This window comes from Nomascus leucogenys, chromosome 24 (genome assembly GCF_006542625.1).
Source record: "Nomascus leucogenys isolate Asia chromosome 24, Asia_NLE_v1, whole genome shotgun sequence".
Lineage (NCBI taxonomy): Eukaryota > Metazoa > Chordata > Mammalia > Primates > Hylobatidae > Nomascus > Nomascus leucogenys.
In genome coordinates this window covers 17,682,912-17,708,516 of record NC_044404.1, presented here as the reverse complement: position 1 = coordinate 17,708,516, position 25,605 = coordinate 17,682,912, and the positions used below count along the sequence as shown (strand labels likewise).

At 55.2% G+C, this 25,605-nt stretch overlaps 1 protein-coding gene across 9 annotated transcripts in view; it reads right to left on the bottom strand.

Moving 5' to 3' along the window:
* ARHGEF10L (Rho guanine nucleotide exchange factor 10 like) overlaps positions 1–25,605 on the bottom strand; it is a 160,984-nt gene that overhangs the window by 55,917 nt on the left and 79,462 nt on the right. For 6 of the 9 annotated variants that reach the window (XM_030805147.1, XM_030805151.1, XM_030805148.1 and 3 more), the window contains 12 exons: positions 24,725–24,831; positions 21,776–21,853; positions 20,530–20,709; positions 19,187–19,303; positions 17,647–17,739; positions 16,172–16,345; positions 10,711–10,856; positions 8,611–8,625; positions 8,173–8,354; positions 5,166–5,281; positions 4,469–4,596; positions 2,867–2,967 (listed from right to left, as the gene is read on the bottom strand). In XM_030805147.1, coding sequence (XP_030661007.1) covers positions 2,867–2,967; positions 4,469–4,596; positions 5,166–5,281; positions 8,173–8,354; positions 8,611–8,625; positions 10,711–10,856; positions 16,172–16,345; positions 17,647–17,739; positions 19,187–19,303; positions 20,530–20,709; positions 21,776–21,853; positions 24,725–24,831 — 1,437 coding nt within the window. The remainder of the gene's footprint in view (positions 1–2,866; positions 2,968–4,468; positions 4,597–5,165; positions 5,282–8,172; positions 8,355–8,610; positions 8,626–10,710; positions 10,857–16,171; positions 16,346–17,646; positions 17,740–19,186; positions 19,304–20,529; positions 20,710–21,775; positions 21,854–24,724; positions 24,832–25,605) is intronic. The other 3 variants (XM_030805149.1, XM_030805150.1, XM_030805153.1) reach the window with 1 other exon arrangement.

Below are 25,605 nucleotides of genomic sequence, written 5' to 3'. Positions count from 1 at the left end.
TTCTATTTCTAACAGGCTCATATTATCGTCCCCTCCCAAACCAGGCACTGCAGATACAAAAAAAAAATACTGGCAAAATAAAAGAAACAAATTATTCAAGCCCCAGGGGAACCCAGGCATTCAAATAAGATTTCAAATGACTCTTCTTCCATTAAAACTTTTGCTGCAGTGAAGCTGTGTGGAGATAAGGCAGCCCAGCATCTTCACAGGCTGCCGAGAGCTGAGGCTGCCCGAATTGCCGTCTCCCATCCCTCCAGCACCAAGCCCCATGCAGCAAAGCACATGCGGTTCAAACAGTACATTCATCTGCCTTTAAAGCAGGTGTACACATGGGGCTTGGGCACTTCCCAGGATGGAAGTGATACATGGGGTGGAGAGGGGAGTGCATGGCCCAAGGGGCAGGAAAGCCACATTAGCCTTGCTGAGGGCCAGGATTCCCAAAGTCTCCTGCCAGGGACAGGGTAGCTTCCGCTTAAAACACTTTCTGCACCCTCCAAAGGCCTTCTGGTCACCCAGAAACACGCAGCTGAGGCCAGAGCAATATCAGCCCTGGATCCAAGAAGGGATGGGCTGAGCAGAAGCCTGGTCCAGCTTCCTCCACAGGCAACCCCTCCCCATTCCCGCCCCCACTTCCACACCTGCCCGTCCCATGCTCTCTCCCCACAGCAGCCAGAATGACCCACTTAAATGAAAATCAGATCGGGACATTATCCAGCTCTCAATGCTATAATGCACAGCTTCCCATCATGCCCAGAACAAATCCCATATGGCTCTCCCCGGCTTCCCAGAAAACCTGCCCGCAACACACCCACCCACCTACCTCCCTCCCCTTCATTTGCCAGCGCTGGCCACTCTGGGCTTCCTTTTGTCCCTACCTCAGGGCCTTTGCATTGGGGTCCCCATGCCTGGATCACTCTGACCAGATCTTTGTGCAGCTTCTGAGGTCCCCGCCTCAGGTGTCCCCCAGATGGCAGCCCCGGCCCAGCTCTATGCCGTGCACAGCATAACACCTGAGCAGATTTGCTCCCTATTTAATGTCCACCTGCCTGCCCCTCATAAATCTAAGTTCCTTGAGAGCAGAGATCTCTCTGTTTTTGTCATTATTCTTCCCCCATGCCCAAAATTACGTAGTTTTCAATTAATGAAAACCAGCGGCAAAGGTCCTAACTTCTTTTTTTTCTCTTCTTCTTTTTTTTTTTTTTTTTTTTTTTGAGATGGAGTCTCACTCTGTCACTCAGGCTGGAGTACAGTGGCACGATCTTGGCTCACTGCAACCTCCCCCTCCTGGGTTCAAGTGATTCTCCTGCCTCAACCTCCCAAGTAGCTGGAACTACAGACATGCGCCACCACACCCAGCTAATTTTTTTGTATTTTTAGTAGAGACGGGGTTTCACCATGTTGGCTGGGATGGTCTCGAACTCCTGACCTCAGGTGATCTGCCCACCTCAGCCTCCCAAAGTGCTAGATTACAGGCGTGAGCCACCGCACCCAGCCAAAGGTCCTGACTTCTTTCCAGAAATGTTTTTTGTTTGTTTGTTTTGTTTTGTTTTTGAGATGGAGTCTGGCTCTGTTGCCCAGGCTAGAGTGCAGTGGCGTGATCTTGGCTCACTGCAAACTCGAACTCCCAGATTCAAGCAATTCTCCTACTTTGGCCTCCCGAGTAGCTAGGACTACAGGCATTGCCAGGCTAATTTTTTGTATTTTTAGTAGAAACGGGGTTTCACCATGTTAGCCAGGATGGTCTCGATCTCCTGACCTCGTGATCTACCCGCCTCGGCCTCCCCAAGTGCTGGGATTACAGGCATGAGCCACCACGCCCGGCCTTCCATAAATGTTTTAAAACCTATTGAAAATGTGTGCTTCTCTATAGAAAGATCATACCAGAAACAAAAACAACAAATGTTCCTGCTATTGGCTGGCGTCGGCAAATGGGAACTGTAGTACATCATAGGGAATAATAGCTCCGTCTGGAGGGGACATAAGCCTCTCACCAACTCAAAAAATGGACAAGTAAAGTAATTATAACTTAATGAATGCAGTCTGCAGACAGACTCTTGCCAAGCCGAGGAAGCAGAATGGATGGGGATCGAGACCGGGCTTTGTAGTCAGGCCACCCAGGGTCTGCAGCCCAGATCTGCCCCTTCCTGCTGTGTGACCTCAGGCAAGTCCCCACACCTCTCTGGGCCTCAAAATCCTCAATGGAAAAAGAGATTCTAAACAGACCTAACTCTTAGGGCTACCGTGAGTGTGAAATGAAAAAGATGCACAAAAAATACTCAGAAAAGTGCATGTAAATATCCATTTATGTGTCTGTATTCATACCATGGGGTGCACAGGAAGAAAAACATAATAACGAGGTCTTTGGTCTTTGAGAATCAGTATAGTCCAACCTGCATCATTTTTCTGGGTAACAGCTTTATTGAGATATAATCCAGTTACCATAAAATGCACCCTTTTAAAGTGCACACATCACTGATTTTTGGTGTAGTCACAGAGTTGAGCAATCACCACCATCTAATTTTAGAACATTTTCATCACCTCCACCAAAAAACCCTTAGCAGTCATTCTCCATTACCTTCTCCTCCCAGGTCCCTGGCAACCACTAATTTACTTTCTGTCAAGTTCCATCAATTCCTAGATTGGGAAGCTGAGGCTCAGAGAGGGAAAGTGACTTGTCCAGGGTCACAAAGCAGAGCCTCCGGCTCTGGCCCCAGCTGTTTCTCCACCGCACTGCCTGCCTCCCACTCAGAAGCCTCCCTGCCCCCCCCCACTGACCCTGAACACCCATCCTGTACCCTCACACACCCCAAACTTCCCCTTTCCCCACCCCTGCCCCCTGAGGCACTCTCCCTGGGGCTATACTCACGGAGTCCAATTTTGGCCAAATGTAACCTGTTGACCCAGGAAATCTTGCTCAGGGGGTTGGGGGTGATGAAAACCACCATGAAGCTGATGGGGCGGCCGGACCTGCGGTGAGAAGGGTTACAGTGGATATGTGAGTACCCGCACAAGGGCCAGGCTCCCCTGGCTGCCACGTAGTACTTCCTCCAACCCATGCGAGATCGAGGAGGTCTGGTCAGAGCATCCCCAAAACATGGCCAAAGAGGTCAGTGGCTTGGCAAAGCCTCGGTCCCCTGGGGGAGGAATCCCTCCACCCACAATGGCCCCCAGAGGGAGGTACCTGGCCAGAGTGGCCGAGCCACGCTCCCCAGCCTGGCTCCAGGAGCCTCTGGCTTTGTGCCCGGCAGAGCCTCTGCAGGCTGCGACTCCACCTGGTCAGCGGTCAGCTGTCCACAGGCCTTAGACACCTTACATGTCTGACCATGTGCCTCTAGAGGGAGGAATGGGTCTCACTCGGGTCTGTTCCCAGCACCTGGCATGGGGCAGTTGCTCAGTAAATGTTTGCTGAGTGGACACAGGAATGAAGAAATGAATGAATCAGGTTAAGCACCATCTTGGGGCAACCAGAGGTTGCTGTTGTCACTACGCTGTCCTCTCACCTCAGAGCAGTGGGGGCCTTCCCAGCCCTTTGGGAGGTGGGCAGGGCAGTGTCACAAGCCTCTAGGGTGCACGTGGAAAATGAGAGGCAGAGAGAAGGGAGACGGAAGAAGGGAGACAGGCAGGCCATTCGGCAGGGAGGCGGCAGATTCAAAGCTGCTTACTCCCGCACATGGTCCCCTAGGGGGACTGAGCCCACGGTCCTACCTCAAATGATAGTGCTCCAACCTTCTCTTCCTTGCAGCCACTGTGCTTGTGACACTCTATCCCTACCTTCACCCCACCCTGGAGGCCAAAACCTGGGCATTGAGCCCCCTCACTGCACTGGCCTGGGCTTCAGAATCAGACCTCATCAGGACCCAGCTCTGCCTCTCACGATGTGGCCTTCGGCCTCTCCTGTAACTCTCTGAGCCTCACCTTCCTCATCTGTAAAATGGAAATAAAAAGACCCAACTTACAAAGCCTCAGGAAGACCAAAAAGATACCTTTCCCTGTCTCTGCCAGGCCGAACAGCTACGTCTGTCATCAGTTCCACAAACCTCAGTTGGGGTCTACTGTGCACAGCTCCTGTGGTGGGCATTTGGGGGGCAAGGTGGTGCTGGGGGGAGGCTGGGTCCAGAGAGAGGAAACCCAGGGCCTGGCCTGGGGGCCTAGATAGGCTGATGTGACTGAAAAGGACACAGTGCAAATGGAACTGACCAATAGCAGAGTGTCTGAGTATCCCAACAGTGGGCCAGGCTTATCCAGGACATGACCAGGGTGTTCATTCATTCATTCATTCCACAGTCTTTTCATGAGCACCTACTACATACCAGGTGGTATCCCAGACATGGCCCACGATGCCTACATATCCACTCCCACCACGGCATCTTGACAAATAAGAGGGCTCCAGGTACCCTCTCTGGATCCCCTGCTCCACTGGAAGCCCAGCAGAGGCAGCAGCCCTCCCTCCAAGACTCCCTCCTCTCACTTGTCGGGTTTCCCAGGAAGCAGGAGCCTGAGACGGCACTTGTTGGCTGAGTGGATCTCTTCCTCCTTCACCCGCATCAGCCTCTGCAGAGCCAGGCACCAGTCTTGAGCCACAGTCATGTTCAGGTTCTAGGGTTCAGGAGGCCAATGAGGTCACCACGCAGCCCACTGGCTCCCCAAAAGCCACACCAGATCCTATAGGAATCACAGCACCCCACAGGAAGAGGAACTGAAGAAGTCCTGGAGCCTCACTGAGGCTGCACATTTAGCCCCACGCAGGAGGCCAGCTCGCCATGCCCCAGGCTTCCCAGCCCTGCGCTCAGATCCCACCTGGCAGCCTTCCTCTGAGAGGGATATGCCGTCACAGCCAGCTTCCCCTCCAGACTGGGTAGAGGTCCAGGAGGGGCCACATAATGGAATGGCCACTGTGCAGAGAACAAACAAAGGCCCCACAGCCAGGCTCCGCTCAACCCAAACCAGAGGATGCACCCGAACCAGGGGCCGCAAAAGAGACTTCTAGGCAGGGACATTGAGCTTCAGCAGCGACGGCTGCCTACAGGAGCTCAGAAGCCAGAAGCACACTGGGGGCATGGGCCAGGAGAGGAGACCCTCCCTACTCAGCTTTCTGAATCCAAGCACTGCCCACACCAGGGAGCTCAGGCCAAAAAGGCCAGGCCAGGCCACGCCAGGCCACGTACCTGGTAGGTGCCGTGCAGCGTGCTGATGAGAAGCGTGATCTGCTCCACCACGGCCAGGTCCTTCTGCAGGTCCTGCAGCTCCTGGAAGAGGCGTGGGGGGCCGAGGTACACCTTATCTGGGCAGAGAAGAGACCAATTCAGGCTCAGGTGAAGCCACTAACAAGAAGCCAAGCACCTGCTCACAACAAAAAAGATCCAGAGACGGGGCGCGGTGGCTCACGCCTGCAATCCCAGCACTTTGGGAGGCCAAGGCAGGCGGATCACGAGGTCAGGAGATCGAGACCATCCTGGCTAATACGGTGAAACCCCGTCTCTATTAAAAAATGCAAAGAAAAAAATTAGCCAGGCATGGTGGCAGGCACCTGTAGTCCCAGCTACTCGGGAGGCTGAGGCAGGATAATGGCATGAACCCGGGAAGCGGAGCTTGCAGTGAGCCGAGATGGTGCCACTGCACTCCAGCCTGGGCGACAGAGCAAGACTCCAACTCAAAAAAAAAAAAAAAAAGAGATCCAGAAAGTAACATTATCCGGTCCCTACCCTGACCGGTGCGCCCAGACTAGCTGGGAAGCCAGATCCTTTCAAGAGTGAAGTCTAACACCTGAGATCCAGGCCACAGTCAGTCTGTACAAAGGGCTGTATGAGACCACAAGACCAAGAACAAGCTGTGCCTGGGAGAGAGGAGGGGCCTGCATGGGGCTGGAAGTGTGGTGGGCACTGCCAGGAGAGAAAGACAAGAGCGTGTGCAAAGGCACCGTGGTTTGAGGCAGCCCATGAACAGCAAGTTGTTCAAAGACATCCTGAGGACCTATCGTGTGCCAGGTTCCATGCTAGAGACTGGAGACAGCAGTACGCAAGACAGACAGGGTCCCTATTCTTCCGGAGCTTATGACCTGGGCAGGACGAGTGGCGGAGGAAGCAGTCAGTTAACGATGGTGGGTGGTAGGAGGTGGTGGGGAGAAAGATATCAGCATGGTGGGACAGTGATGGGGTGAGGGGGCCCAGATCACCATTGATGATACAGATGGAGTAAGGGTGAGATGGGGGTAGGGGGCGGCAGCTAGAGATAGAGCAGGAGGGTCCAGGAGGACCAGATGGGGAAGGCCTTGAACACTGGGCTAGGAATTGGACTGTATTCTCTAGGCCATGGTTTTGCACACTGAGGTCTTATGAAGTCCCAGGGGAGTGGAGGGGAAGCCTTATTTGGGGTTTTCATTTAGATAATTATCTGAAAAACAGGTGCATATCCTGAGTCACCTGTGTGGAATGAGTTTAAAGCCACACTCTGCTGCCTGGTATCAAGGCTTCCATGGACTATGGCACCCGAATGATCACCAGGTAACAAGCAAAGAGCATGGCAAGCTTGGGATGTGGACAATGCGCTCACATCAGAGGGTTCTGCAGTGACCCAAACTGGGGAGCTCATGGGAAATGCAGATCCCCACAGGGCATCCTGTGGCACAGGCAAGAAAATGCAGAGAAACCTGCTCCACCAGGGCCTGCGCCACATCCACACTGTGAGCAAGTTGGTTTCAGCAAAACAACATCATCCATCACATTACATTAATGCTGTTAATTTGAATGTTATGGTTTTGTAGCTTTATTTTTATTCAATTTGTGATTTGGTTTTGGTTTTATGGTTCTTCATGGGCTATAAGCAGAAGGAGTTGAGTACAGGGAGTTTTGCATTTGTATATATTTGAATAACAATATAATGAAGGGTTCCACAAGAACTTCTTTCCCCTTTAGAAGGGGTATGGCAGTACATGACTCTGGTTTGAGGAATGCGGCCACAGACACATCATTGTCACCAAAGGAGGGATACCCTAAGCGTTCCTGGAGTGCATGAAAGATGCTAGACTGCACAGTCAGCAGAAAGGAACCCTGTGCCCCAAGCAGCGGCGAGGGAGTGCAGTCGAGCCAGGGCAGAAGGTGCCTCCGAGGAAGGCACGTGGGGCAGAGGACTCTTCCTACCCGGCAGAGCTGAAGAAAGAGACGGTATCTGGAAGTGGGCACAGCTGTCCCGGACCAGCACCCAGACGGCAAGAGTAGGTGGTGCAATCACTCCCTCAGAATTTCCAGAATTGTGGGTGGCCCATGAGGCAACCTCCTGGGTCAGACAGTGGACAGAGGGGGAAGTGAAACCCCAGTGCGTTTCTCACCCATGGAAGATGCCCCTGGGCACAGGGTTCCTTTCTGCTAGCCCTGCAATTTAGCATCCTGCATGCATTCAAGGAACACTTATTAACGCCCACCGTACCCTAGGCTCCCGGACAGGGCTGCAGCCAGGCTGAGAGGAGAGACATCAACCGGTCAATCACCCATAAAGGGGAAAATGCACCAGAGGTCTCGAGAGCACAGGAGGGGCAACCTGGCCCAGCATGAGGGCATAAGAAAAGGCTTCTCTGAGGAAGTGCCATTTGAGCCAAGTGCAGATGAGACAAAAACAGGATGGCAGGAGAGTACTTGGCAAAAGGCACGGGCTGGAGAGGGTGTGGTGGGAGGGATCGTGGCCCACCCAGGAGTCCAGAGAGGCCGGCATGGCTGCAGCAGAGAGAAGGGACAGAGGGAGGTGAGTGAGGCAGGTGGGGCACCCTCAGGACCGGCAATGGGAAGCCACTGGGGCGGGATGACACGCACTGATCTGATCTGCGTTTTGAAGAATCAGCCCTGGGGATGGGCAGAGGATGGACAGGGAGGGGGCCCAGGTAGGAGGAGGGAGGGAGAGCAGCCAGGTAGCTGGCACAGCAGAAGAGTGTGTGGCAGCTAATGTGGAGGTGGAACAAAGTGTGTGGATTGGGAGACGTACCTGCGCACACCCAGGTGAGGCCGTGGCTCTGCGTTTTGGTCCAGGGTGGGGCTGCAAAACCAGCAAGAGCTTCCTGGCCAAGCCACCCATCAGCCTGTGTAGGGGTCCCCAAGATGGGGCCAAGCCTGGGTAGAAGCAGCCCAGGCTGTGGCTGGTGAGGGCGAGGGTGACGCACGCAGGGCACAGAGAGGGGGTACTCACTCTGAGCCTGCCCTGAGGCAGAGGCCTTCTTGGCACCTGAGTGCTGGATGAGCACATTGTCCTTGTCATAGGTGCCACCATCCTGGCCCACCTCCACCACCTGCACCTGGGGCAGCGCCGTGTTCCACTTCACCACGTACTTGGGCCCCAGGGGCACCAGGCTGCTGATCTCCAGCTGGCCCCTGTTGGGACAGAGAGGACAAGGCCCTGGAGAGGCCGCAGCCACTCCGCCCCAGGGCTGGCCCAGGGCATTGCTCTTCCACACCAGCTCAGCCAGGCTTCACGCAGCCCCAGCGCAAGACTTCAGGCCAAAACCAAGCCAGGCAGAGCAGGGAGCCCTCGCCAGGGTAGAAGCACCAGGTGCCCAGGCCCCAGCCCCATATCCAGAATCACACGCCACCAGCGCCCCAGAGCCCCGGAGCCCCCTGAACCACGTACCTGTGGTTGGCAGGCCTGGGAAAAAAGACAAGAAGGAAAGGGAGGTTGTTATTACAATGGAGTGGCTAATCTGGGGCTGTGACCCCGCTGGGGGCCGGCCATGGGGCTGGGCATCGGATATAGAAGGAGAGACAGCCTCCTGCGGGGAATGAGGGCATCAGAGGCCAGGTGTGGACAGAAGCGGGCCTTCCTTCGTCTCTGGGTCTCACAACAGCCCCGCTAGGAAGCTTAGATGATCCCAGACAAGGACACTGATCCTCAGCCAAGTGAAGTGACTCAGCCCAAATCACCCAAACTGATTCCCCAAAACCGGGCCACTAGCACCCCACTTTGCACTTTGGGCTAGAGCAACATGAAGGCAGAGAGAGTATTCATCATACCACCGGCACCGCACGGTGCCCAGGATATAAATGGGACTGAAGAATTAGCATCTTTGACTGAGTGAGTAAGTAAATGAATGAATGGGTCAGCCATAAGCCCTGCCCAGACCCATCTGTGACAGAGGCTTCCTTGCCTGAGTCCCCAACCAGGCCCTGAGCTCCTGGAGGCAGGGGCTGGGTCTTGTTCTAGGTGTGAACCGGCACAGAGCCAGGTCTTGGTCTACATTCAATGGATTCATAGACGGGTGGACAAATGGGTGGATGGTGAATGAGTGCGCAGGTCCTGAAACAGCCCTGCTTGTCGCCTTCCAGGACTCGTGATCGGTAACCGCGGAAAATCCCCAAACCTACTCTGTGACCAAACCCAGGAAGGCCCAAGCTGACTCGGTACAGAGCCTAGCACTGATTCAGCTGGGAGGCAGGAGAGCTATGCTGGGATTCACATTCCACCGAGGTGATTGTTTCCCTTCTGGATTTCGGTGATTGTAGCCATACTATTGCTTCTGTGATGCTTTTTAAAGTGGTGTCAAGGCGGGGCACGGTGGCTTACGCCTGTAATCCCAGCACTTTGGGAGGCCAAGGCGGGCCGATCACCTGAGGTCAGGAGTTTGAGACCAGCTTGCCCAACATGGTGAAACCCCATCTCTAATAAAAATACAAAAAAAAAAAAAAAAATTAGCTAGGTGTGGTGGCACATGCCTATAATCCCAGCTACTCGGGAGGCTAAGGCAGGAAAATTGCTTAAACCCGGGAGGTGGAGGTTGCAGTGAACCGAGATCACGCCATTGCACTCCAGCCTGGGAGACAGAGCAAGATTCCGTCTCAAAAAATAATAAAATAAAATAAAGTCTTGTCAAATATTGACAAGCAGAGATTCTCCTAAGAGCCTGGCTAGAAAAACCAGAGCTGAAGTTCTCAGGGAGCATTTGATACAGGGTCCCCTGCAGGACCAAGCAGGGGATGCGAGCCAGTGAGCCGGGCAAGGCAGGAAGGCTGGAGAATGGCAGGGCCCAAGCCCCAGCGCCAGGCCCACGTGGCCTCGGGCAGCCAGGCGCCAGAAGGTTGGATCTCTCCTATGTCTCACCCGCGGTGTGGGCTCCCCGTGTTAGTAAAACATAAGATACCCAGGAGCCTAAAGCAACTGATGGGCCGTATCTTCAGGCTCTGGCCTAAAGCCTCACCCTCACCCCACACCAGGGCTCCGGTTCCCAGGCACAGCCCAGCAGCCGGGCTCCGGGCATTTCCACAACCCCTGGCCCAGAACCAGCAAATCAGGCTCCTCTGGGCCAATGATGATGCTCTGGTCTGTGGGGGAAAGGCAAAGGCTCACATTGAGAAATTCTGCTATCTGGCCAGAGCAAAACAGATTTGAGTTAAAGCCGCAGGGATCTGGGGTAGACACAAGGAAGAATCTCTTGAATTTCAATGTGGACAAAACCACTGTTTAGTCACCAACTGCAGAGTTCCAAAACAAACAACTCTGTACCATGGACAGCTGTGTGCCCGAGGCTGAGGGCTGCCCCCGATGACTGCTCCAGGTACTTCCCAGCATTGGGGACCAGCGGCAGAGCAGGCCCAGAGGGATGGGAGAGGAATATTGGAAGCCTAAACCAAGCTCATGTGGGGTCCCACTGTAGAGCGGCTGGCCGAGAGACTGGAGTAGGGCGGGATGCGGTCTCCAGGGAGGGGTGATTGCCCCCTCCAACCCAGGCCCACTTACTTGAAGTTGATGTTGGCACAGACAAGCATGTCGTTGAGCAGGAAGACCCGACGCTCCTTGGACTTAATTAGCTGCCCGCGGTCACCGTACACGGTCTCCGTCAACGTCTCACACAGGAGCAGCTGCCGCTGGCCTGAGGTCAACAGCTGGAGGAGGGGCAGGGAAGGTCAGCATCAGCATCGCGGCCCGGCAGCTTTACCGCGCCGGTGACCCAGAATCCTCCCATGGTGCAGAAAGGGAGACTGAGGCTGGGAGAGGTGGAGGAGGTGGAGCCACTCCCTCCATCCCTGGGTGACAAGATGCACTGGGGAGGAAGACCAGAGGACCACACGTCGGGGCCTCCTCTCTGGGGAGGCCTTGGGGAGCCTGAGCATTCACCAGCATCCGCGTGGGCCCAGCAGCCAGTGCCCCCTTCTCAAGTGAGCCAGCCAGCGCCAGCCCCTCTCTGTAGGGATTCTGCCTGATTGCCACTGCCAAGGACACAGCTCTGGAGTTACAGAGGTGGCTCTGCCCCCGTCCCCACTCCTGCTGTGAAGCCCTCGGGCAGGTCACTTCACATGGCCAAGCCTTAGTTTACTCAGCTACCAAGTGGGGTCAGATATCTCTACTGCTCAGATCACACAAGGTAATGAACATGTGACCAGGTCTGGCTACATGATTCTTGGGGTCCAGTGCAAAATGAAAACACAGGCTCTTGTTCAAAGTGACTATGAATTTCAAGATGGCCATGGCAGAACATGAAAGCAAGCATGGGGCCCTTCTGGGCACCAGCCATGTGTGATGGCACGGGTCACATGTGATGGCACATGTCACGTGTGATGGCATGGGTCACGTGTGATGGCATGGGTCACGTGTGATGACATGGGTCACGTGTGATGACACAGGTCATGTGTGATGGCACGGGTCATGGCCTGAGAGGCCAGCCCTGTATGTGTGCTCCATAGACAGCTACTGTCTGTGATAGTCTTCACAGTGGAGCAGGCGTGGCCTTGTGCAGGGGACCCCATTCTGCACCCCAATCTGTTGAAAGCCTTGACCTGTCTCGCCTCTTAGGTGGCCTCATGACAGAGTTGGAACAGACCTGCCAGTCAATAACACCACCCTCTGAGGACAAAGACTTTCACACCCCAGGCATCCAAGCAGGTGTTTGCCAACGTCAGGCTGGACATCAAGACCCCCCCTGCTAGTGTCAGGGCCACCAACCCATCCAGGGACCCCCTGGGAAAACGTCTTTTTTCTAACGGGGATTTTTTTCCTGCGGGGGGAGGGAGGATATTCAGCAAAATTCATTCCCAAAACCCGTGACCCTGATGACAACCATTACTCTCCCCTTCCTTCCCCATCCTGTGTGGGAAAAGGACAGATCACCCCGAGCCTCCCCAGAGAGAAAAAGACAGATCACCCCCGGGCATCCCCGGGAGAGAAAAGGACAGATCACCCTGAGCCTCCTCAGAGAGAAAAAGACAGATCACCCCGAGCCTCCCCAGAGAGAAAAGGACAGATCACCCCCAGAGCCTCCCCAGAGAGAAAAAGACAGACCACCCCCGGGCATCCCCAGGAGAGAAAAGGACAGATCACCCTGAGCCTCCCCAGAGAGAAAAGGACAGATCACCCCCGGGCATCCCCAGGAGAGAAAAGGACAGATCACCCCTGGGCATCCCCAGGAGAGAAAAGGACAGATCACCCCCGGGCATCCCCAGGAGAGAAAAGGACAGATCACCCTGAGCCTCCCCAGAGAGAAAAGGACAGATCACCCCCGGGCATCCCCAGGAGAGAAAAGGACAGATCACCCCCAGCCTCCCTAGAGAGAAAAGGACAGATCACCCCCGGGCATCCCCAGGAGAGAAAAGGACAGATCACCCTGAGCCTCCCCAGAGAGAAAAGGACAGATCACCCCCAGAGCCTCCCCAGAGAGAAAAGGACAGATCACCCCCAGAGCCTCCCCGGGAGAGAAAAGGACAGATCACCCCCAGCCTCCCTAGAGAGAAAAGGGCAGATCACCCCCGGGCATCCCCAGGAGAGAAAAGGACAGATCACCCCCGGGCATCCCCAGGAGAGAAAAGGACAGATCACCCTGAGCCTCCTCGGGAGAGAATGCTGTTGTTCTCCAAAGCATCACCTCTCAAGTCGGCACACAACCAAAAGTCCCAGTAGGACCAAATGCCCAGTGTGTGCCAGGCACTGGGGATGGCACTTAATATCCCACATCTCATTGAATCAGCTCAGCGGTCCTTGAGGTCATCCCCATTGCCCAGGTGAGGAAACTGAGATTCCAGGGGTAAAGTGACTTGCTGAGACCCACCCACTGTTGATTGACAGCACAGGACAGAGCTAGGCCACGTTCACCATTCCCTGCATTGAGCAGCTAGTGCAGAGTGTGACAGAAGCCAGGGTAGGCCCCACCACTCCTAATATGCAGAAGGACTCGGGGTCCCCCACAGCTGCTAAGGCCAGGCTCCGCCTCACTATTTCCACAAGCAAACCAAACGCCAACTCAAGAGAACGCTACTTGGACCTTGAAGACAGCAGGGCCCTCCGCCCCAAGGGCTGCCAAATGTGCCATGACCCAACACTTGGAAGAGGAAAGTCCCGTGGGCTCTGACAGTCACCCCTGCCCCCTTGGCAGATGAAAACCAACAAGAAGAAAAAGAAAACCAGGATATTGCACAAACGTCCCTTTGGAGGCTCCTGCGTAGGCTATTTTGAAACAGCTGGCATGGTTCCGTTTCGGGTTACACCCAGTTTCATTTCTGCTTCTCCCTGGGTGATGATGATAGGGACATCACTGAACAGGTCACAGAACTGGCCAGGACTGTCCAGGGAGGGCCCTGGAGGGGGAAGCCCAGGGTGTGGCCCCCACCACACTCTTCCTAATATCTCACACGGTCCAACCCACCCTCACCTGGCAAATGGAGAAACGGAAGCTTAGAGCCTCTAGTCCTTTGCCCAACATCAAACAGGTCTCCCTTACCTCCAGCCAGGGCCCACCTCACAGAGCAGGAGAGGGCAGAATGGCTCTTCCCAACCACTACAGAATTTATTTCCTCCTCCCAAGAGGCCTCTCCCCACTGCGGCTGCACAGGTGTATGAGGCAAAGCAAGAGAAAGCCTCTTGGTCACCGAAAAGGGAGCCGAAGGTGGGGAGAGGAGAAGATTCCTGACCACAAAGGCCAGCACGGGTGGCCATGGCGGGGCTGAAGGCTTTTTCTCCCGAGACATTCCAAACTCGAGGCTTGTGTGGGGGATGGCTGAGTTAGTCCTTCCTGGAACCAGGGGGTGGAGAGTGACCCTGCCCCTTATGCCCAACCTGAGCCACGTGGATGGGGACATCCCCAGGAGAGGGCGCTGTCCCCTGCCCATCTCTTCTTCTCCAGCCCAATCCTCCTGGAGCAGGTAAAGTGAACTCAGATGCCTTGGGGGCCAGCAGGTAACATCAGTGGGAAAGGTGGGTGGGGACCAAGGGGAAGTGGGCAGCTGCCACTCAGGGGGCTGGTGCCATGTGGAAAGGTGGGCCAGTGAGCCAGCTCTTCCTATGCTCCCAGGAGACCCACAAGTCTGAATTTTACAGGATCTCTCTCAATTTTTAAATGTTGGCAATTACTGCCATGTTCTTAAAAATACCGTGTGGGCCAGGCGCAGTGGCTCATGCCTGTAATCCCAACACTTTGGGAGGCTGAGGCAGGAGGATCACTTGATCACAGGAGTTTGAGACCAGACTGGGCAAGATAGTGAGACCCCATCTCTACAAAAAAAAAATTAATTAACTGGGTGTGGTAGCTTGTGCTTGTAGTCCCAGCTACTCGAGAGGCTGAGACAGGAGGCTCACTTGAGCACAGGAGCTCAAGCCTGCAGTGAGCCGTTTTTGTACCACTGTACTCCAGCCTGGGCAACAGCATGAGGCCCTGTCTCAAAATAAAATAAAATTAAAATTAAAATTAAATTAAATAGAATAAAATACTGTGTGGGCCACAACACAACCTGCAACCTGAATTTGGCCTGAAGCAGGAGAGTCCTAAGATGTGGGTTGCCTGAAGCTTGGCACTGCAGGGGACCCTACAGGAGGCCTTGTCCCCACCCCACTTCACAGGCATGGGGTGGAAAGCAAAGATGCTGATGCAGGTTAGACAGCATTCTATACTGTAAAATGCAGTGCACATGGAAAGGGCCACTGTCCCTCTGGGCACTCCCTCCTGGACTCTTAGAAAGGTCTTCCCTGTGCTGCTGAAACCTCCCTCCTGGGAACGGCCAGCCACAGGCCTTAGTTCTGCTTCTAGGACCCCACAGAGCCAAGAGGCTCCTAGTCTATTCCCCAGAAGATTTGAACGTCTCCCTATAACCTCAGACAGTATCCCTTCTCCAAAGAACAGTCCTGCAATGTGCCCAGGGCCTGGACACCCCAGCCTGAACTATCTCAGCCTTCCCCCACCCTCCAGTAGGTGAACAGGGGGGCTGGGGTGTGGGACCTCCCAGAGAGCCCAGCACAGTACCAGGCAGTTCATGTCATGTGCTGAGAGGGAAGAAGAGGGACTCCAGTGACCAACAGGTGACTCTGTGAGGTGACCTTGTGCTTTAAAAATGGGCTCCTCTATGGACTCATTTGCAAGTCTTTTGATCTTTTTTTCTTTTCCTCTGGAGACAGAGTCTCCCTCTGTCACCCAAGCTGGAGTGCAGTGGCACGATATCGGCTCACTGCAACCTCTGCCTCTTGAGTTCAAGTGATTCTCCTGCCTCAGCCTCCCGAGTAGCTGGGATTACAGGCATGTGCCACCATGCCTGGCTAATTTTTATATTTTTAGTAGAGACAAGGTTTCACCATGTTGGCCAGGCTGGTCTCGAACTCCTGACCTCAGGTGATCTGCCTGCGTCGGCCTCCCAAAGTGCTGGGATTACAGGCGTGAGCCACCACACCCAGCCCATTTTTTTTTTTAACAGATGCTCCTAAGCAGCAACCCCAAAACGTGGCATGGACTTTTCATCTTTCTGTTTGTGTTAAGGACAATCCGGAAGCCGCTTTGCCAGCTCCCTCTTTTGCTGCGCAGCCCTCGGGCTCTGGTGCTATTAAATGCTCCTCGTTTCAAAGGGAACAAGTGAGGTTCAGAGAGGGTGGGTGATTCCCTTGAGGGCACACAGCAAGCACCTGTGGCAAAATCTGGATCTAAACCCAGATTCTGACTCTCCAGAGCCTGCTCATTTAACTAGGCTTTGATTTCTGGAGTCTTTACTGGAAATCACACTGATGTGCAAAATGAACTTTTATCCTAAAATAACGTGAATAGGAATGAACGTGGGGGTCCCGCTGAGGATCCAATCCTCAAGGTCACGTCTGTGGGCCTGGAAGAGCAAGGCCTCCCCTCCCTCAGAGAACACTGCCACCTAGTGGGTGGCGTGGGGCACGAGCGCAGGTGAGGGCAGGCAGGTGAGGGCAGGCAGGTGAGGGAAGGCAGGTGGGAGGCCTGGTTCACCTTATTGAGGCTGCTGCGGTCACTGACACTCTTGGTCAGCTGCTGGATCTCAGCCACCTGGTCAGCTAGCCGCTTCTGCTCGTTCAGCTTCTCAGCCAGCGTCTCCAGCTCTGTGAGGGCCAGCTGCAGCGACAGCCTGTCCGGATGGCCCCTGGGGGTGTTCTTCAGCATGTCCTGCCAGGCCAGAGCAGAGACTGAGCAGCCCACCCATGACCAGCTCTACCCCAGCCTGGGGCAAAGCCTCACCCTGCACACCCCACGCACCCCGCTACACACACTGGGTCTGCAAAGGGCCCGGCCTAAGGCCAGGACAGATGGCACCGATGCAGAACAAGACCTCAAGAAACAGCTAAGGAATGAAAAAGAAAACAAAAGCATGGATCTTTCTAGGAATAGACCCAAATGAACTGAAAGCGGGGTCTCAAACAGATATTTCTCCAGCCATGTTCATAGCAGCATTAGCCACAGTTGCCAAAATGTGGAGGCAAAAATGTCCATCGACAGACGAATGGGTAAACAAAATGTGGTCTCTCCATACAATGGAGTATTATTCAGCCTTGAAAAGGAAGGAAATTCAGACACACACTAGGACACGATGAATCTTGAAGACCTCATGTTAAGGAAAACAAGCCAGTCACGAAAAGAAAAACATTGTATGATTCCACGTATACGTGCTTTCCTAGAGCAGTCAGAGTCATAGAGACACAGGGTAGAATGGTGGTTGCCAGAGGCTGTGGGGAGGGAGAATCGGGAGTTGTTAAATGGGCAGAGTTTCGGTTTGGGATGATGAGAAAGTTCTGGGATGGGTGGTGGTGATGGTTGCAGAACAATGTGAATGCACTGAACTATACACTTAGAAATGGTTATGATGGTAAATAAATAAATTTATAGATCAATCACTGATCAATTGATAAATGGTATGGTTATATAAGAGCCCACTCCCACAGGCCAGCAGCACTGAGAGTGGAGAGCAATATGCCGCCGGACCCCGCAGCCTGGTAGCCACCTTCTCAGCTCCCTGACGAGGGATAGCCCCTGCCCGAGGACCCTCAGCAGTTGGGACAGTGTCCCAATCTCTCCGGGACCCTATGCAGGGCTAATGTCCCTTAGGAATCTGTTGTTCTGAAGCTGGAATCTGAAATGGCCAAGCTCAGCACATTTACTGAGCATCTCCTCCATGCCAGGAGCCCTGCGGGTCCTGGGATCCCCTGTGCCTTCACTCCCTTCCTGCAACCCAGGCTCAGGCCACCAGCAGTCCCTCGGTGTCCCCCACAGAGGGGCGTGCAAACTGAGCTGTCGGTTACGATCAGTTTCACTCTAGAAGTGGAGAAAGATGAGGCCAGAGTCCCATAGCAGGTTGGGTGGGTTATGGATCACGGACAAGAGCCCGGACCTCCTCCCTCCCACCCCAGGAGGCGCCTCCCAGCCCACAGGCAAACCCCATGGGTCAAGGCTGCTGGAATCCCGAGCAGTACCTGAAGCAGGAGGATGAACTGTGGGAACCTCTGGATGGGCTTGACCATCAGCCCATAGAGGGTGACACGGTCTGCGCTGCACACCTGCCGTCGCTGGTGGAGACAAGGTTCTGTCATTCGCTGACCCCCTGCAGAGAGGGCCCAGTGCCCCAGAGTCCAGACACTGTCCCCATTCTGGGCTCCTCTCCCCAGGCCCTTAGACCCTGCCCATCCCTGGGCTTGCAAGAAGAGCTGAGAGAGGTCCCTGGTTCTGCAGCCAGGGATCCCTCTCACCACCAGTGCCCCTGCACGGCCATGCACCCTCAGGAGACTAAAGCAGTCACCTTAAGGTCTCTGAACTAAAGGCATAACTGGGAAACTCAGCAATTTATTCAAGATGTCAGACTTCTAGAAGTGGCCAAGGCAACCATTCCCTCCACTTAACGCAGACAGGTTTGGGCTAGGATAAGGGGCGGGACACAGGGGGACCTTCTGTCCTGTCTCTTGCATCCAACCCCAACTCCATCCACACACCCGTTACCTGGTCCTGGCCCCCATATGCTGCAATCCCACAGTTTCTCCACCTGCCTCCACTTCCATCTGCCCCAGCTCAAAATCCTTCAATGGCTCCCCATTACCTGAAATATTATATCCTAGGCCCTGGGCCTGGAGGTCTAGAACCACCCAAACTGAACTCAGCTGCCTCTCAGTGTGCACACTCAGGCCTTCTCTCCTGGGACTTCCCAACAGGCATTAGTGCTCCCAGAATCCAAAGAGACCTGCCCAGCCCCCTCCTCCTGCCTCTGACCTTTGCTCCACTATCCTTACACCTGATATAGCCTCTCCTCTGTCTTTACCTGGCACAATCCCACCATCCCCCACCAGGGCCCATGTCAGATGGCAGCTCCTCCTGCTCCCCTGTTCTCTTCGATGGGGACAGTGGGTTCCTCCACCGAGGCCGTGGCATCTAACCTGTGCTGCCGGCACATGTGTGCATGTCCTGGCACCTAGCCCAGCTGCATCCTCTGCCAGCCGGCAGGCTCCCTGCAGGCAGGGGTTCTGACTCACCAGACTACGCTCCCAAAGAAATCAGTGGAGCCTGGGCACATGAGAACTCAGAAGCTTTTCGAAGCCTTTAGCCTTTACTCTCCCACGCAATGCCCAAGATACCCCTTTAAGGAATTTTCTCACCCTTTTATAAATGAGGAAAAGGAACCAGCTTAGCAACCCTGGAGCCACAGCCCACCACAGGGCCAGCCAGGCAGACCCACCCACTCACCAGGGCACAGGAGGCAAAGGGTCAGCAAGACGACACAGGTCTCCCCTCCACCCTGCCAAAGCTCCAGGATCCCAGCTGCTTACAGACACTTGGCTATCCTCCTCCCAGGGACAGGAGGGAACAATTTTTTCCCCATGGGACTGGGCTGCCCCAAAAGAAAGAGGGGAGGTGTCCAGGCCAAAGCTATGATGTCACACACAAAGCTGGGGCCAAAATGTTCCCTCCTCCTGAGCAATCTCCCTGCCCACCCCGAGCAGGCACGGTACCACCGTGGAGGCCCACCTTGAGGAACTCGAGGAAGGCAGGCTTGGTGAGGCAGGCCTTCTTGATGATGGACATGGCGCTGGTGAAGTTGTTCACGTAGTCACTGTACACGTCTAGCACCATGGACTTGGAAAACTGAAATGAGGCAGGTGTGGGCCAGGGAGGCCGCCTCAATGCAGGCAGCAGAAGGAAACGAGGCAGGTGTGGACCAGGGAGGCCGCCTCAATGCAGGGAGCGGAAGGGCAGTCTGCACTCACCCCACACTCCCTTGGGGCCTCGAGCTGTGCAAATCCATCACCCCCACTGGGGTGCGGACGTGGGGCTCAGAGAGGTAGAGAGGCTGGCCTGAGGTCACAGGCGGGATGGGGTGGTGCCACAGGAGAGCCCAGGGGGCCTTCGCCTCCCAGGTCTCCAACCCCAGTGCAGCAGCCCAAGCCCACAGGTGGAGGGAGGAGAAGGGAGGGGCAGGGAGGGTGGGGGAAACACCCCTTCTACTGCATTCACGTTCAGGAAATCGAATGCCCCTTGCCCTCCACCTTTAAGGAAAGTGCTCCTGGCCTCTCACCGGGCAGTGTGCCCCGAGTTGAGTTGCCAAGGGAGGGATGGTCGGCCTGGAGTCAACCAACCCTCTCACCAGAGCCCCTTGACATACACCCAGAACATCAGACCTATTCAGTGACTCTATCGAGCGCTGTGGCTTTCAAAGAAAAGTTTTTTTCTTTTAGCAAAACCTAATTACCTAAAACACATCAAAGTAGAGTGCTACCAACTTGACCTTCTCTCACCCCAAGAACCTCTGGGGTCCGCAGACTTCAGCTAGAAAAGCCAGAAATCCAGTGTACCCCTCATTCCACAGATGGGAAGCCTGGGCTCAGAGTGGGCCCTGGACCTGCCCTAGGTTGCAGAACTGAGCTGGGACCAGAACCAGGTCCCCCGGATCGTGAGCCAGTGCCCCTTGCCCAGCACTGCAGCACATTCTCTCCGGGCCAAAGCTGTGGTCTTTCACAGCATTTCACACTGGCTTGAAAGCCCTCAAGTGCTCGGTAAGGGAGTTTGCGACCGGCCAGGTGGCTGCCCACAGTGACTGGGAGGCCAGGGGGTGCTGCCACCTGGGAGGAGCCAGGACAGCCACCTGGCTTCAGCAGCACCATGGCCTGCCAGGTATATCCAAGGACATCCTGGCCACTTCAGGGTGCCACGCTCACCCCTAGATCAGGCCCAGAAGACCCTGCCACCCTCTAATCCCACTGACTTGAACAAGGCGAGCAGGCAGAGGCAGGAGGCTGGACTGCATGGCCCCAGGGTCAGACTGGTTGTGGTTTTACCTTGGTGGGCTGGGGAAAAAGTATGGGGACACTTACCGAGGCCACGAAGAGGTCCCCGATCTTCTCGGTGGAATCCCACTCAGCCACGCGGGAGGACAGGGCGATCTGGAACATGGAGTGGCAGTGCAGGATCTCCTTCACGCGGAAGAACACCACCTGGCACTTGCGGGCGCTCAGCGCCTTGGGCTCCATCTCCATCAGGGGGTTGCGGTAGTCCTGCCGGGGAGGGCGGGGTGAGGCCACAGGCCAGGCCGCAGCCTCTCTCCCTACCTGCCCTCATGCAGAACTCGGCCAGCCATGAATGGGCCTTCCCTCCCGTGGCACGGGGGAGAGGCACTCATCCCTCAATCCTCATGCGTCCTTCCAGAAGGATCTCCATCAACATAATATCCCTGGCCTCTCTGGCCACACACAACACCCCCGTGCTTCTGTGTTAAATTGGTCGGAGGAAGAGGGTCTTTTAAGCGCCATCTGCCTGCAAGGAGCTCCTTGGAGGCCAGCCTGAGGGCAAAGCTCTGCCTGTCACTGAGCCCGTGAGCGGTAAGTAAGGTCACTACAGGCTCCCTTGGCTCCCACACCCCGCGTCACTCTCCAATCAGCTTTGTCAGAGACAGGTGATATGTTCATCTCTACCTGCCTGATGCCTAGGATCCCTCCCTGAGGATCCAAACTCGAGAGGGGAAGAGAAGGCATCATTAGCAACAATGTCCTGCCCTGGCGGCCTTACTCTGGTAGCCCACAACATCCCGGAAAAGTCAAACACTGTCTCAGGAATTCAAACACTGTCTCAGGGATTCTCAGGTCGGCACATACTAGTCACTTCATGCAAGCATCTGCTCAGCAATCCCTGGGCCTCCTGATGCAAAAAAGAGGACTTGATCCTGCTTCTCTCGATGCAAGAAGGAGGACTCCATCCTACACTTCTTCCCACCTAAGGATCCCAGGAGGATGGGAAGACATGGCCCAAGTCCCAGGGGCTCCCAGAGTGGCAAGGAGGACACAGTCCCTTCCAGGCATAAATGGGGGTATATGCCCTCAGCTCTCCAGGAGTCATTTCAAAGAATCCCATTTTGTTCACAAAGAAGTCACTCCCGTGAACACCAGGGCATCAGGAATTCTTGCTGCCTACATTTGGAGGTTCTACTGTCCCCATAAAGCAGTGCTGGCTTATGGTCCTGTCCCCTTAAAACTGCCCACAGTCCCCAAACACTCAGTATAAAGTTACCCTCCAGGGCCCTCCCTGCTTCTCCCAGAGACCCTTGAGAACTCCCTGAAGTCGCACCTGGAGTATCCGCTTCAGAGACTCCACGTAGCTGCCTTCGCTCTGCACGATGGAGCCCAGGATATGCCTCCGGACCACCTGCTCGGGCCGAAAAGCATGGTCAGAGCACATGACACCTGCTGCACAGGGCCAGTGCCTGCTGTGACCCAGGTGACAGGAAGGGGAGCTGACGACTACAGGACAGAGAAACCCATCCCTCCCAGGTCCCACCTGGGACCACTGGGCCTGGTGGCTGCTCTTCCTTCCAGAGCCCCTGCCAACCCTAAAGAAATGCCCTGCTGCCCGGCTGCAGAATGGAGATGGAAGGGCACATCCCAGGGAAAGCCCCTCTATGCACATACATCTGGGGATGGGGTAATTACCACGCTCCTCCATGGTGGCAGGTGACCACCTCCATCTTTGGACAACTCTAATAGAAAATCCTAGGCCAGGCAAGGTGGCTCATGCCTGTAATCCCAGTACTTTGGGAGGCAGAGATGGGCAAATCACCTGAAGTCAGGAGTTCGAAACCAGCCTGGCCAACATGGTGAAACCCTGTCTCCAGTAAAAATACAAAAATTAGCTGGACGTGGTGGCGCATGCCTATAGTCCCAAGCTACTTGTGAGGCTGAGGCAAGAGAATTGCTGGAACCTGGGAGGCAGAGGTTGCAATGAGCCAAGATTGTGCCACTGCACTCCAACCTGGGCAACGGAGCAAGACTCCATCTCAAAAAAAAAGAAAAGAAAATTCTATCTTAGCATTAGCGCGAACTGAATCTCAGCTCCCTTCACTTGCTAATGAAATCCTTGAGCTATCCCTCTTCCACAAGACAGGCCTTGGGGTACCGTCCCCCCACATGGGTGGTCTCTGCTTCTGGCTAAACATCCCCAGTCCCTTCTCCTTTCCCTTCCACCATCACCCTAACCCCTCCAGAAGCCTGGCCCACGGAGGGGATCACAAGCCCTCAGCTGCAGCCTGCAGCATCCCGTCGAGCATGGTGTGGCTGCACCTCCCTCAGCTGAGGATCTTTCCAACACAGTCACCTGGCTCCCACCCCAGACCTTCTGAAGTTCTACTGTCCTCTGAACAAGGTGGAACCTGGCTATCAGGGATTTTGAAATCTTCCCAGGTGGCCCTATTGTGTAGCAAAGTTAGGATGGTGCTCACAGGAGGTGTCACATGTGAGAGGGGTCCGAGGGGGAGCCCATCCCTCTCGATCTTGGGTTGGGAGGTGACTGACCCCCTACTCTACCCCCACAGCTGTCCTGAGTGTCCATCAGGAGCCCACCACCACCAGAACCCCGGCCCCCTGCCCTACTCCCTCTGCTGCCTCCTCCTGCCTCCAGCAGGCTCTTCTCCCATCTTCCCACTGCCCTGCCTGCAGCCAGGCCTGGCCATGGCCTGGCCACACAGTCCCAGCAGATGGCAAGACCCTTGTCACATTGTTGATCCATTGTCAACAATCCCTAGGTATTCAAGTGGCACCCAGAACAGAGCACTAGGACATTTGGGGCTGCATAACTCCCCGTGGTGGGGCTGTCCTGTGCCTCGTAGGATGTTCAGCAGCTTCCCTGGTCTCTACCCACCAGATGCCAGTAGCAACCCAAGTGGTGACACCCACAATTGTCTCCAGATGTTGCCAAATATCTCCTGGGGGGCAAAAATCACCTTTGGTTGAGAGCTGCTGGCCCAGAGTAACTGACATTGCCTGATCCAGAAATTGCACAGGGCTGCAGGGGAGAGGCCCAGGGGCAGCATCAGGTCTGGTTTCTCAGGCTGTCATAGCTGGGGCTTCGCCATCTCAAATGCCGTGCTGGGCTGGGCAGGTACCGTCCATGAGGGAGGCAGGTGGACTGCCATGAATGGGAGAGTAAGTGTCCCGAGAAGGGAGCTGCCTGCCCCAACTCTGCTCTGGCCAGCTGCTGCCAGCAGGTGCCTGGTGGCTCTATCTTCCTGATTTTCAAAAAGGGCCAAGCGTCAGGATTTTCTGCTGACCAAAAAAATGGGATATCCCTTCCATCAAGCTCGCTGCCCCGACACATCCTGCTCAGTGGCCTCACAGCCAGAGGAACCAGGGATCTCGCACCCTGTTTCACGGCTGGCAAAACACAGACAGTGAAGGGAAAACGTGACTGGGCTGAGATCCCAGAGCAAAGCCACCCGACCTCAGCACGATGCTCTACAAGAAGGAAGCCATTTTTTTTTCTTTTTTTTTTGAGACGGAGTCTCGCTCACTGTGTTGCCAGGCTGGAATGCAATGGCGCGATCTCGGCTCACTGCAACCTCTGCCTCCTGGGTTCAAGTGATTCTCCTGCCCCAACCTCCCGAATAGCTGAGACTACAAGCATGCACCGCCATGCACATCTAATTTTTTTTTTTTGTATTTTTAGTAAAGATGGAGTTTCACCATGTTGGCCAGGATGGTCTCGAACTCCTGACCTCAGTTGATCCACCCACTTCACCCTCCCAAAGTGCTGGGGTTACAGGTGTGAGCCACCACACCCGGCCAAGGAAGCCATTTTTAAAGAGCCTCAGTTCCTGGTAGGAGCTTGTGGCAGCTCTGAGACCCAGGGTGAGGAAACGTGGACAGATGGTGGGGGCTGGGCACTTACATACCTGCAGCCTCCCCTGAGTCTGGATCCCATCTCATTCTTCAAATGACACCTTAGTCAGAAACAGCCAACAGGACTGCTCTGCGTGCCAGGGAGTAGGGGGAGGCAAGCATTCTAGATGCCGGGAGCCCACCCCCCAAAACCAACAGCACAGAGCACGCAGGGTAGAAAGTGGAAAACCTGGGCAATGGCTGAGGAGAGAACCCAGGAGGCCCCCGTCCAGCTGGGCTCTGCCAAGAGCCCCCAATCATCACATCCCCTATGAGATCCAGACCAGCATGGCCCCAGAGAACAAGCTGGAACCCCCAAGCCACCCCTTCCTCTGCAGACCCCCACCTGCCCCACTCCCCGACAGACCTGCTGAGGGCTCAGGCCCTCTGGCATGGGGCCCAGCTCTGGGGCTGGGGGCTTGATGTCCGAAACGCTGACCTCCAGGAGCCCCATGTCCTCCTCCTCCGAGTCACCTGGAAAGTCAGATGGGCTGATGACACAGCTAAGGCAGGGACAGCACACCCTGCTCAGGCTTCAAGAGCTGAGAGCCCGGCTAGACCAGCCTTGGACCTGGGTCCTAGGGTGCAAGCAGCTCCTGGGGCCCCGTGGGGTTAGAGCCGCCCGGTAGCTCCTTCTCAGGAGTTCCCTGCTACGTCCCAGGGCCTGGAACAGTCCATCAGTGAATAATTGTGAGCGAGTGAGCGAGAGGGTGAACAGGCAGAAATCAAAGCCGCGTCCTGTAGGGCCTGGGCTCTCGGCGTCCACGCTGCCAGAAGCCACTGTCCCTGCTCAGGCCTGCCCGCTCTGGCCTGGCGAAGGCTAGCCGCCCATGTCCCCATCACTAGGAACTAAAAATAGTTTTCTTCTGGAAGTCTAAAAGGGGGAAGAAAATAAGCCCTGAGAAGAACAGGGCAGCATGGTTTGGCACTTTCATTTTTAAATAAAAAATGCAGAGCTAAAGGGAAAAAGTTCAACGGGAGCCTGACATGGAATCCTGGGCGTTAATGGAGATGGACCTCAGACGGAGGATGGAATGAGATGAACAGAGGCCCAGGCCTCTGAGAGTGGAAGGTCAGACAGTGAGGGAGGCTCCGGAGAGGGTTCCAGCCCCTACCAGAGCAAGGTACAGGTGCCGGGAGAGGGGATCCCAGCTGCTGAGTGGCTCTGACTCCAGCGGCGGCTGTGAGCAGCAGGAAATGGGAGCTGTGGGGAAGCTGGGGAGGAAAGAAGAAACAGCAGCAACCCCA